This window comes from Macrotis lagotis, chromosome 1 (assembly GCF_037893015.1).
Source record: "Macrotis lagotis isolate mMagLag1 chromosome 1, bilby.v1.9.chrom.fasta, whole genome shotgun sequence".
Taxonomy (NCBI): Eukaryota; Metazoa; Chordata; class Mammalia; order Peramelemorphia; family Peramelidae; genus Macrotis; species Macrotis lagotis.
Genome location: NC_133658.1, coordinates 280,061,570 through 280,075,593, shown reverse-complemented (window position 1 = coordinate 280,075,593; position 14,024 = coordinate 280,061,570). Strand labels below are relative to the sequence as shown.

Sequence of the window (14,024 nt, the reverse complement as noted above, 5' to 3'; positions counted from 1 at the left end):
AGAAGATAAAAGTCTATAGATTTTACATTTGCAATATCTCTCTTGTATACCACATTTTCTCCACTTTCATTGCCACTACTAACCTGCTTCAGTTTCTCATCATCTTACACCTGTACTACTTACAATTGCTGGCTGGTGAAGCTGCCTGCCTTAAGTCTCTCCATGATCCAGTTGATCTTGCATTTACCTGTCAAAAGTACATTCCCCAAAGAAAGCTCTGAATGTTTCAAACCTCAAGACAACTCCATACTCTATAAATGCCAGGTTCTCTGTCACTTCCAGGATCAAATAAAAATCCTCTGTTTGGCATTCAATACATTTCATGACCTGACTCTATTATCTTTCTTTTTTTAAGTTTACAGGGCAATAGGGTTAAATGACGTGCCCATGGTCACTTTACCATGGTCATTGGCAAAATTATTAAATATCTGAGGTCAAATTTGAACTCTGGTCCTCCTGACTTTAGGGTTGGTTCTCTATGCACCGTGCCTCCTAGCTTCCCCTTCATTGCCTTTTAAATGTTCTTACGCTTTGTACTTCCTATCATGTACTCTTCAATCCAGAGATATTATGAGCCTTCTTAATGTTCTTCGAACAAGACATTTAAGCTCTCAAAACCATGAATTTCTTTGACAGTCACCTTTGTCTGGAACACTCTCTCTCTTCTTCTCCTGTTTCTTATTTCTTTTAAGGCTCTGTTAAAATCCTCCCTTCTACAGGAAGATTTTTTTGATTCCCCATTAATTACAAGACCTTTCCTCTCTTGATTGTTTAAAACTTATCTTATATGTAACTTATCTGTACATTGCATATGGCATATCCAATAGACTCTGAACTGTTTGAGATCAGGGAATGCCTTTCTATCACTACCTTTATTGTACTGGTACTACATAGAACAATGGATGTCTCTCAGTAGGCACTTAATAAATATTTATTGAATTGCTACAATTAGTTGGAAAGCTCCAGATTGTGTGGTGTGAGATAATTCTTTGCTTGGGCACTTTTCCCATATTGCCAAAAAAAAAGACTTCCTTTCATAAACAAAGTGTTAATTGCCTGAAGGTCACAAGAATAAAAAAGATAATTACTATTTTCTCTTGATTTAGGATGGATAGTTTATCCCAGGAAATTGACCCAACCTAACAATAGCCATAGATTCCAGAAATCTGTATTTGAAAAGAATTTGTTTTCTTTGTTAAAAAAAATCTAATCTGTCCTTCCGATCTCTACCAGATATTCTTTGTTTAGTAACGGATTAAGATTCTCTTAATGCCACATCAGAAAACTCAGCCAACAATGAGGTATAAAAGCAACTGACCAGAATGCCCAGAGTATTCATAAGAATCCTTCTCACACATTCAGCTGTTATTAGAGCATCAAAGGAAAAAAATAAGGAGATGAAAATCCTACTGCTGACTGTGGGGCTGGTCCTGGTCTTTGGCATCAAAGCCCAACCTAACAACTTGGAAGACCCAAAATCTGTAAGTGAGCAAGGATGGGATTCAGATGACATCTGGAGCCCTTGAGGACTACACATCTACTAATTACATGCCACATGACTTCTGTCATGGAGGTTTATTTTAGATTTAAATATGAAAGGGAAGATGTTTCCCTCAGGACAAGTGATTAGAGTTAGAGAACAGAAGAAAGTATTTCATATATATTGAAAAGGAGATTGCTGTTAAGACCCCAGGAGAGGTCTTCCATCTTTCTAAGATAATTTCTCACTCAATTCCCCAAATAATTATAAAAATTACCAGCAGTTTCTGAGTTCAAGATAAGTAGTAAGAGGTGGGGAAAATAATATTATCTAAATATTAATGTCATGAAATTCAGATAAAATTAATTCCATTGGACATATGTCCAAGAAACCTAGACACGCAAAGATTAAAAAGTTTCCCTAAGTTAGAGTGTATTAGTATTAAAACCAAAAGTAGAACTCAAATTTCCTAGCAATTAGTCTCATTATCTTTCTACTTTACTATGAACAACCAAGGAAGACTGGCCTGAGGATATATGTCACCTGAGGCTTCTGTTTGCTCACATGTGAAATGAAGGATTTGAATGATGGTTCAACCCAGCTGTAAGATATGATGGTCTGTGAGAGCCTTGTGACTTTTTTATTTCTCATCCCAACTCTTTTCCACAGCTTTCAGGAATATGGTACACTGTTGCAGTTTGCGCTAATGTGACATCTAAGATTGAGGAAGGAGGTGAACTTAGGCTATATGTCAGAGATATCACAGTACATGATGATGGCAATCTTAGTGGAACTTTCTGCAGAAAGTAAGTGCTATTTGTTAATTGGTGAATACGAAAGAGGGAAGAAAACTGGGGTAATAGTTTTACAGAATCTCTTGATCTATACACAATGACACAGGAAACAAGTGATGATGATGGCAGAATGTAGGTGGTTGGGATGTTTTTAATCACCATCTGAGGAACTTCCATTTTCTTTCTGTTCTAAACCTCTCTAATGAACTTGTCTCCATTTTGAGTCTGAGATGGGATACTTGAGGCCCTTTTGCTAAGAAAAGGGAAACAAGATACTTATTTGAGTTTGAGATTTGCTCTAGCAGTTGATGGACCTTCACTTAGACTACAAAAAGATCTGTGTGGGACAAATGCCACTTAAATGTATTTTGGAGATCTCTCAAGGTATGAAGAGAAAGCTTCATTCCTTTCTTGAGGAATGGGCCACAATCAATTACAGAGATTGAGGCAAAACCAAAAAAACAATCCCATTAATCTTAACTAGATTCCTGCCCTCCCCAGATCCTCCCTCATTAATGAGGAATGTGGTTTTACAGTCTAGACTCTCAAACTAATCTAGGGAAAAGAGCATAAAATTCAATCTGAACCAGATTATCTCTTCAGCCCCAGGAACTGAATGGTCCTTGGGACTTCAACAGATAGGGTGGGGTCTCTTGATTCTTCACCAATATCCCAGAGCAACCTCCCTTTGTCAAGGGAGGAGGGGCACACAGTTAACTATTCTCCAATCTATAATATTCTATGGAAGAAATCTCAGATTTTATCCACTCAGAACTATTAATTTTTTCTGTATAAATGTCTTCTCTTTTATTCATTGCCTCCCTAAAATATATGGGAAGCCTTGGGACATCTGTGTCACAGAGTATGGACATTTTAAAAGTTTTCTCACCATAATTTCAAGTTCTTTTTCTAAGTCAGTTAAAACAATTTGCAACTCCAGCAATAACACATTAACTCCATTTTTGCACAGTCATTCTAACTCTCACAACTTCTATATTTTCACATTATCAATTTTCTAGATTTGAATTAAATCTTTGGAGTTTTTTAAACTGAATTTCTTTTATTATTAGTGATTTGGAGCATTCTTTCCTTTGATGGTAATTGTTTATAATTTTTCTTTCAATTTTATTTATATTTAAACTGAGGACATTCAGGTCATTTAGTGGATATAAGTGCTGGGCTTGAAGTCAGGAAGACCTGAGTTGAAATGTGGCCTGAGACACTTACTAGTTAAGTGATCTTAGTCAAATCATTTCATCATGTTTGTCTTAATTTCCTTATGTATAAAATGGGTATAATACTGGCACCTATCTCACAAGGTTCTTGAGGCAATCAAATGAGATAATATCAGCAAATTGCTCAACACAGTAACTGGCACACTAAAGGATTCTATAAATTTTATTTATTATTATTGTTATTATTTATTTTTCAAGTTTTTGTCTACTAGAAAAATGCTTTGAGTCATATAGTTGTATAAGTTACAAATATCTAGGATATATTACACTTATATGTGTTTGATGGAAAGATTTTTTTTATTCTTTCCTAGCTGATGGCTTGCTGTCCTAGCCGTCTTACTTTCCTTTCTTCAAGACAAGACTTTTCAATTTCATTTAACAGTTTTTTGTGATTTTTCTTCCAATTTTATGACCATTAATATAATGAGTAAATTTGTCATATTACATATAGTTTTAAACCTACTTCTGCCAAATCACATTCCTGTTTTCTGAGAAATTTTTGTATAGTATTTTTTCCAGATTATTTTTTTATTTTCAGATTTATCAAACTATGATTCTTCCTTTACCTGTCTTTTTTTTTCTGATTTACTATTTTCCTGTTTTAATGAGTATCATGTAGTTTGGTTATTTCAGATGTATGGATTAGATAGGGATAATTGTTTTTTTCTTTTCTTAAGATGATGTGACTATAAAATGCAATGAGTTTATATTTATATATTTCAGATTAAGGAGATAGCACATTTTCTCCACAATGAGCCTATGAGATAATTCAGAAAATTATTAACTCTATTTTGTGGCTAAGCATTCTAAACTTAGAAAACTGATGACTTACTTGCCCAAGATCACACAGTTAGTAAGGGGAAGAGCCAGGATTTGAACATAGATCTTCTGAATCCATCTTAATTTGAATTTTCTAAATCTCAGTGATGATCACAAAGCATTTATATGCAAAACTACACAAATCTACTAAAGACAAAGCTCTCTTGTCTAATCTAGTGCTCTGTTTTATTAAATATCATCATCTCTGCCACATTAGAGAATCTAGATGTTTCAAGAATTCAAATTTAATTCAAAACATTCCACAATTTTTATAATGCAGAATAGCTTCTAAGGAAGCTAGACATTACCCTAGATTTGGAATTATTCATAATATTATTTAAAGAAATGAAAAAACTTTTTATACATTTTTTGGCTAAAATTTAAATAATAGAAGAAATGGAAAATTTTGTTTCACAGTAAAATTTCTTGAGCTAAGATGAGTTATAATTGTAATATTAATCTTTTTTTCTAGGGAACATGAAGAAGAAATTTTATTTCCTTTGAGTACTTTCTTAGACAGTGATGGTGAAAGGCATTTTCTATGTAAGTTGAAACCTGGATCTCAATATCTTATTCTGTAACTAATTAATGGACAGATTGTTTAACAAAGAGATGACTAATGGTCACTATAAAAAGAAAGGTCTTTGTGGCCAGTGGGACAACATCTTCTCAAATGTCTCTCCATTACCATGTCTAAATCCCATCAGGATTACAACTGTGCAAAGTCTAGTCAGATGCTAGCATCTTTCTTCCTCCTCACTGAGTCCTCAAAGTCTGATTAGCACTTATGTGACTGAAATAAAAGCTAACTCATTGTGTAACCTGGCACAACTCTTTTGTTATCTTGACCTCACTTTCCCAGTTTGTAAAATGTGGTGTTTGACTCAGTGGACTCCCAAATATCTTCCACTTCTAGATTTCTGTAATTGTAGAGCAGGGCTGTCCCACCTTACTGTTAAAAGTTTTTATTGAAAGAATAGACAATTTATTTTGATTTGCCATTTTTGTGAGAGCTCTGATTGGCTCAGCTTCATTTACTAAAAGCATTAAGTAAACTCATGGACAGAAGCATAAAATCTCATTGTGGATGTGGCTAACAGGGTGCATTTTGGATATCTCTGCTCTAGAGGAAGATAGGTATAATATTGACAAACATAAAGGTTTGTTAACAAAACAGTAGTTTTGTTTGAATGTCAAAATATATGATAGAATTGAGACCTTAGCATGCCATTTAACTACCAGTAAATCTCAAGTCTTTGCCTTTTTTTCTGTAGTATCAAACTTCTGATCTGAACTTTTGGTGCCTTCACAGATGATGGAAGAAATGATTTTGCCCTTGAAAGTCAGGGTGATCAATATGCCATGTTTTCCGTAAAAAATGTAAAAAATGATGATACAACTGCTTGGGGAGTACTCTATGGTATGTATCCTATGATCCTGCCGTTTGGCTTTTTTCTTTCTATTTTCATGAACAGAGAACTGTAATGAAGGAAGAGAATGCAGTATTTTAACAAAGTGTGCCCCATACTGTGTTTGAGAGAATTATTTTCTTTTTGCATTTGCCCAATTGAGGATCTGAGAGATTTAGTCTCATTTTGTATTTGTCCAATTGTATTTTCTAAGGATTTGTTTTCTTGGTGCAAGGTATTCCTTGTTTTTCCCAAATTTTCCAGTTTTTTTTAAACTACTTCTTTATTTCTTTCATGAAGTTTTTCTGTGCTGAAGACCAGATCATATTCTCCTCAAAGTTTCTAGGTGTCTCTGAGTTAGGGTCTTTTCCTTCCAAGAATTTTTCTATGGATCCACTTTTCTGCTGACCCTTCTTCATTTTGCTAAGACCTTGAGTTGGGGAGGGACTGGTTCACAGGAGTTTGGGATCCCTAGAAGCTTTAATCACTGAGTACAATTTCTCTGGCTGGCCAGTAGGAGGTGCTGGTTGCTTTCTCTGGAGTGTCTGTGACCTTGATTGAGGCCTTCTCTCTTAGCTTAAAGCAAGTGATTGAAGCTATTGAATCCATTTGCCTTCAATCAATGGTGGGCTTTACCCTGGGGTGAGGTCATTCCTCTCCCTATTGTCAGCTGGGCTGGTTCTTCTGCTCACACCCTGTGCCTGAGGCAGAAGTAGTCTGCTATTGTTTGTTCTGGGAAGAAGCCTCATGTGCAAAGGAGGTGTGGACTCAGAGTTCCTCAGACCAGAGGAGCCCAGGGATGGAGTCCACAGCTCTCCTGCACCAGAACTCTCCGGCCAGCCCTGTTGGCAAGGTCCAGAGGGTCAGCACCAACACCAGTGCCCCTGTTCCCTAATTGACTCAAGCCCCTGTTGTCTAACCCCATGGCTGAAACAGCAGGTCCATCTCTTGGGCCCACAGACTCCTAGGTTTCAATTCAGTTACTAATCTGGCTGATCTGGGGCTGATCTACCTTCTGTGCCCAGACTCACCCACCCAAGGCTGCTGTACTAGTTAAATCCCTCAGGATTTCTTTGAATTTCTTAGATTTCTTAGAGATTTCTTAGATGTTCTTTCTCCTGGGTTTTCTTTCTAGGTTTTGTGGTTCGAATTTCTGTTATGAGGTTTGTTTTATATGATAAATGGGGAAAGATCAGGAGACTTTAGAACTGTGCCTGCCTGTCTTCTCTCCGTCATCTTGGCATGAAGTCCCCATATTGTGTATGACTGCTGTGTACAGGTCCTGAGATCAAAGAAAAGTCTTATAACAACAACAAACTGACCATGCTGAGATTCTTTCAATAATTTCTGAAGGCAGTTTTGATCCTTTAGTGAAATTTTTCTGAACAACCTGTAAATTTTTATATTCCTATTTGCATCCAGAATAGTAAATGACACAAAAAAATTAGAGAGAGAGACAGGCAGACAGACAGTCAGAAAAGTCACAATTTAATTTTTCTTTTCTCTGTTCTGGAAATTGGCAAATATCAAGTAATCGTTCTCTTTTGTTCAACCCAAACTTCTAGAAAGAATGTAACTAAAAAGCATTGGACATGGAGTGGTGTCTGGTAGAATACTGAACTATTAAATCTATTTTCTTCTCTTCCTGTTCCTGCTTTATATTGTTCCAGATGCACTGAATGATAAAAAGAGGTTAATGATGAAATGTTTAATTATGGTTTTACTAAAATCAGACCAGAAAGGGCAAATCTCTGAAGAGATAGGAATAAACTTTGGGAATAATGCATTTTGTTGGGTGAAATAAAAGAAATTAATTCAAATGGTTTCAGCAATGAAGTTTTGTCTTGTCTTTCCTTCTTGTTCTATCATATGACCCTAGTATCTCAAATTTGTTCCTCAAGCTTCCTGGTCTCTGTCAGCCTGGGAGGTGATAATTGGCCCACTATATTGGGTTACTCTATCTCCATACCTCCACACTCTGGATTCCCTAGGGCCCTTCAGGGCTCAGCTTAAGTGCCTTATCCTTCAAAAAGACCTTCCAACATAAAATAGTTAATCCCTCATAAACATTTATTTTGTATTTATATTTTTCCTTCGTTTGTAGTTGGTATTTGGCAATTATAAAGCTAGCTGTTTCTTTCTTGTATATATGGTAAATTTCTTGAGAGAAAAGTTCAGTTCTCCTTTTATCTTACATCACTTATCCCTCAAATAGTAATTGGCACATAGAAGGAGCTTAATAAAAGCATGTTAAATGACTCACCAAAAATCAGGGCATTTTCCCCACTCCTTTATTAATTATCACATCAAATTTCTTGAGCATATGATAGTTCCAATCCTCAGTGTTATGTTTAGTCACTGATATCATGAGGAAAGACAAATTTCCCATGATCCTTCACTCACATAGAGTGGGCCACAATTTTCACCCCTTCACCTAGAACTCCCCCCTCTCCACATATTCTTGCAAATGATGAGTGAGAGAGAATCAGCAGTAATTTCATTCTTACCCAAACTTTAGGCCGTACTCCAGACTTGCCAGAGGAAATAAAGGAGAAATTTGAGGAAATGTGCATACATATGGGAACTGACAAAAATCAAGTTAAAGACCTGTCCAATGATGGTAAGCTCTTCTTTATCTCCTTTTCCCCAATTTCTTTTCATGACTAGGAGAGATTTTCATAAAATGGAAACACTTCTAGTTTAACTCCTCTTGTCCTTACCCCCAAAATCTTATTCCCTTTCCCATGAGATAGAGACAAAAAGATCTCAGAAGGATTCACATCTGAAAATCACTGGTTTCTTGCTTTGTCTCCATAGATGCATGTGACAGGCCTTGATAAAGAACTCCATGGTGGCATGCAGGTTTGTTATCTCTAATCAAGGGATTATTGATTGAGAGTCATATTTCTTTAGGAAGCTAGAGCAGGGTCCTTAGATGTTCAATGGCATCAATTGGGACAGATAGAATTCACTTTATTGGTTTTTACTGCTTTTAGAATCCTCAGGAATGCTTGATCACTCCTTGGCTGTCTTGAATTTGTCTGCTGCAGCAAGTACTTGAAAAGGGGGAGTGAGGATGATTCATATTATCTTTATCTCTAGGGATGTTTTAATTCTGTCTGTTCCCTCATTAGGTTTCAAAAGTTGATATACATGAGATTAATATAAAAATGTGGAATGGTCAGAAGGATAGAGTTTTAGGAGGAAAGTATGGAAAGGAACCAAACCAAAGAATTGTAATAAAGCTGTGGAAGATAATCAAGGTTAGGAGGTGGGGGATTTAAGATTAGGAGGAGGTAGGTGAGCTTTTGGGATGGTGTACAGGGTCATAATCTATATTTGAATTCAGTTGAATTTAATCCATCTCTGTTTCCATAAATGTCAAGAAGGAAGTTTTCCTTCTCCACTTCCTAAAGATGTCTGTCCCCTTTTTCCTTTTCAATTGAGGGTTATAAGAATAAGTAAATTGTATCCAGTTGCTTTTCATCAAATTCCATTATCAATATGCACCCCCCCCTCATGTATGACTATATTACATTATCTCTTAAATTGTGTTTCCCTATCTACCTTCCCATGGGTCAAAATTTCGTCCGGGAAATTAATTTTCCATGTTTGCTCCAATTTTAACCCCACAAATCTTTGTTCCTAAGTCACATTGTGTTTTTAATATAATCACATCCTTTCATTTTTTCCATAGGAATTACTTGGATGAACATCCTTGTGTTTCTGGAAACTGTTCCTACTTTCTTCACAGAAATGTCAATGTTGATTATGAAAATTTCTCTTGCACCCTCCAACCTACTGGGGGATTCTAACTCTTCCCTGTTCTGTCTCATCACAGGCAGGTCTCTTATGTGAAACCTTTACAATAATGTCTAATAAATGATTATTCCAATACGCTGTGGTCCAAATATGGTGTCTCAATAATCTGGAAAAGGGATTTTAGAATGAGCGGAAAAGAAGTTCTTGTCAGGTTGTGGGAATTCATCCAGGCACCTCAATTGATCAAATTTTATTTTTTTATGTACTTTTGCTACCTTTTATTTTTATATAACACGTGGTAATAGTTATATAGCACTTATCTGATATTGATTTTTTTTATTACAACAAAGTGTATGGATCTCTCTAGATGGCTTTCCCCCACCCAGTTTGGAACTAACAGGGTTTCAGAAAGGTTCCACATGAGGTCATTAGTCTCAAAGGGGCTAAAAGTTATTCTTTGGAACCATTTATCCAAACTAACTCTTAAGTCTCCAAACTTTAATAGTTAGGTAGTAGATTCAAATAGCTCAAATAAAAGGTGTATATTAAGTTACCATAATAAGAGTAGCAACTATAAACAATCTACTCAAATACATGGATTGAATCACTGGTAATAGTGGGCAACTATTTATGAGAAACAAATAGTGATGCCGACACCTATGAAAGTTATGCGGCCAAGGGAACTCCTAGTTTTCATATTGCAGAGGCCCAAGATCCTTTTCTTCCTATTATATTTTTAGACAACTTACTTCAGTTTAAAGCATTTCTTTCTGGGCATGTCACTCTGTGTGGGCTCCCTGAGTGCTCTTCCTTGTAAATCAGCTTCCAGCTGTCAATGGGCTTTCTTCTTCAAATAACATTTGCCTCTCTCCCTCATTCTACAGGAAGCTCTATTCCCTGCTACCCAGGGTCCGAATTTGTTGGGAGGATTAGGTTGGATTATGCTTTTAAAAACCTCTTTCTTTGAGCTGTTCAATTTGACTTGCAGGTCAGACTTTTCAACAGGCATCAGGGATAAGATCATTCTTCAGCCAGCTAATGCAATGTCATCTTCCACTTCAGTCAGAACACCTCCACAAAGCCATAAACACAATTTTATGCTTCATTAATGCTTTTTCTCTGTTATCAGCCCATACTTTCTGTCAACTGATTGCTGGGGAAAAGACAAACCCTATAGATTACAAAAGAAAAAGAGTCAAGCAAACCATATTTAAAATTATTTGGTTCTTATTCCTTTGCCCTTCTAGGGGATTGAGGAAAATACATTTCTTCGTGTTATCTCTGAGACCATGATTTTTCTTCACAACTGTTATGATTTGACTCACTCAGAGTTTCCTTTTTTACAATTTTTTTCCATTTATTTACATATTACTAAATATTCTTGTCTAAGAGTAAACATAATATCCCCTTCCCCACAAAAATATTAAACTTCATGAGAAATAAAGTGAAAGAAAGAGCAAAAAAATGTGTTTCAGTCTGTGTTTTGATACCATCCATTCTGTCTCAGGTGGATCACTTTCATTATCATAAGTCCATCACAGCAGTTACTTCCATATTTTTGCACAGCTGCTGTTGCTGATTGTAATTCCATCCATCCATTCCTCCCCACTACCATCTATTATGTTTTCTCTCTCCTTTCACTCTGTCCCTCTTCAAAAATGTGCTACAGTTCAGGTAAGTGGCACAGTGAATGGAGCACTGGCCCTCGAGCCAAGAGAATCCAAGCCTACATCTCACCCCAGAGATCCAGCATCCACCTGGACCCTTGGTCCTGGTCAGGTCACCCAAGCCCACCACCTTCCAAAATGTAAGAAAGAAAATGTGATATATTTGACTAACCTCTCCTATGATCTACCCTCTCCTCTATCATCCACATAACTCCTGCCCTCCTCCTCTCCCTCTTCTCTCCTTTTTCTTTTAGAGGTCTATACCCAATTGAGTGTGTATGCTGTTTCCCCTCTGAACCATTTCTGATGAGAATGAAGGTTCCCTCATTCCCCTTCACCTTTCCTCCTTCCATAGCATTGAAAAAGCTAGGTGAAATATCTTAGTCTATTTTACCTCTCTTTTCTCCTATTTCCAATACATTTATGTTCACCTATTGACTCCATTTTTACATTATATTATATCTTCAAATTCAGCTCTCTGCTATGCCTCATCTATAAAAGTTCCTTCGACCTACTCTATTAAATGAGAAGGTTCATATGACTATTGTCAGTATTATCTTTCCATGCAGGAATACATGCACTTCATCATCCTTAAGTCTTAAGTCACTCATAATTTGCACCATGTCTTCTCTCTATCCCCTTCCTCAATATATGGCTCCCCACTCCATTCCCTCTACAGCTTTCCTCCCCCATCAACAGTTGGCTTCCCCATTGGAATGTAAGCCCCTTAAGGTCTATCTTTCTATTTTCTTGTATTTGCATTCCCAGAGCTTAGCTCTCTTCCTGACACTCCTTTAAGTGCTTCAGAAATCTTGTTGACTCCAGCAGCACATGAATCACCATGATGTTAGATTCTACCACCTTTGCAGGAAGAAAGAGTTTGATGTAAAAAAATATCCATTCTTTTTCTGCTGGTCCTAAGGCAGAGGACAAACTGATCGATCTCCTAACAATATTAAATGACTAAGGTACTAAGGAAAGCCTTGGAAAATTCTTGCTTCTATCTCACCATCTCACCTCTTTCCATTTTATTCTTTAATGCCCTTGAGATGTCTTCACTTAAATGGGTTTCTTGCCAACCTTTCTTTAATCTTATTTTCTCCTTCACATATTTTCATTGTTTTATGGCATTAAAATTCTCATTCCTTTCTTTTTTTTGGCAAGGCAAATGGGGTTAAGTAGCTTGCCCAAGGCCACACAGCTAGCTAATTATTAAATGTCTGAGACAGGATTTGAACCCAGGTACTCCTGACTCCAGGGCCGGTGCTTTATCCACTGTGCCACCTAGCCACCCCTGCTCATTACTTTACACCAACCCGGGTGTAATATTTCATAGGCTAGTTTATATTCTACATTGGTATTACCTTTGACCAAAATTAGACATCCATGGGAGTATTGGTGAATAGGTTCCAAGCTGACAAATCAACAGGGAAGGTATCAATCAGAAACTTATTAAAAAAGAAATGCCTCAAAATTTAGATCAATGAGTGAGATGAGCACATGGTTCCTCCTCCTTACTGCATTTCCCCTATTTATAAGATGCATCTTAATTTGGGGGCCCAAAATTTGAAAAAAAATGAATTACATAAAGTTATTGAACTCAAGTTTTATTCATCACAAAATTCAAGGACCTCTCATCATAGCTTTCAGGTGTCTTTTGGGCAAGTCTGGTGTATATCTGCATGCTTAGTCCATTCTGTTTCATGAGCCTAAAGCACCAATTGTATCCTCCATTGAAATCAGTCACTTCGAGAACTTCCAGGCAAGATGGCAGAGAGAAGGCAGGCACAGTTCTAAGGTCTCCTAAACTTTCCCCATCTATCATATGAAACAAACCTCTTAACAGAAATCTGACCCACAGAACCCAGAAAGAAAAGCCAGGAGAAAACCTTCTACCTTAGGATTTGTCTCCTGCAGCAGCATTGGAAGAATTCTGGTGGGTGAGTCTGGGCTCAGAGGGTGGATCAACCCAAGATCAGCCAGATTAGCAGCTGAATTGGAGCCATGGAGTCTGAGGGCCTGAGAGCCAGGCCTGCTGGATCAGAGGTGGGGCTTGAGTCAACTAAGGAGCAGAGGCACTGGTGTTGGTGCTGTCCCTCTGCAGCTTGCCAACAGGGCTGGGGAGAGAGTTCTGGTGCAGGAGAGCTGCAGACACCATCCCTGGGCTCCTCTGGTCTGGGGAACCCTGAGTCTACCCCTCCATTATAGCTGTGGCCTCTTCCTGGAACAAACAATTGCAGACTACTTCTGCCTCATGCACAGGTGTGTGAGCAAAAGAATTAGCCCAGCTGACAATAGGTAGAGGAATGATCTCAGGCTAGGGTAAAGCCCACCATTGATTCAAGGCAAAATAATTCAATAGCTCCAACTCCTCTCTTCAAGCAAAGGCAGAAGGCTTCAATCAAGGTCACAGACACTCCAGAGAAAGCAACCAGCACCTCCTATTGGTCATCCAGAGAAATTGCATTCAGTGCAAATAGCCTCTAGTGACTCCCAAGCCTCTGTGAACCAGCCCCTCCCGAACTCAAGGTCTTAGCAAAATGAAGAAGGGTCAGTGGAAAGGTGGCAACATAGAAAAATCCATGGAAGGAAAAGATCCTAACTCAAAGAGATCTAGAACCTATGAGGAGAATACAATCTGGTCTTCAGTACAGAAATAAGAAAGGAACTTAAAAATCAACTGGAATATTTGGGAGAGAAAATTAATACCTTGCAACAAGAAACCAAATCCTTAGAAAATACAATTGGAAAATACAAAACGAGAATAAATCTCTCAGATCCTCAAATGGACAAATACAAAATCTGAATAAATCTCTCACCTTATCAATTGGACAAATACAAAATGAGAGTAAATCTCT

The 14,024-nt window shown here is 37.3% G+C and overlaps 1 protein-coding gene across 1 annotated transcript; it reads left to right on the top strand.

Annotated features, from left to right (window-relative positions):
- Window positions 1-1,285: 1,285 nt before the first annotated feature.
- On the top strand, window positions 1,286-9,634 carry LOC141516506 (major urinary protein-like). The gene is made up of 7 exons (XM_074227563.1): window positions 1,286-1,481; window positions 2,150-2,286; window positions 4,801-4,871; window positions 5,641-5,748; window positions 8,256-8,357; window positions 8,555-8,599; window positions 9,435-9,634. Exons 1-6 carry the CDS (start codon window positions 1,323-1,325, stop codon window positions 8,572-8,574), a joined length of 597 nt encoding a protein of 198 aa, XP_074083664.1. The 5' UTR covers window positions 1,286-1,322; the 3' UTR covers window positions 8,575-8,599; window positions 9,435-9,634.
- The last annotated feature ends 4,390 nt before the right edge of the window (window positions 9,635-14,024 follow it).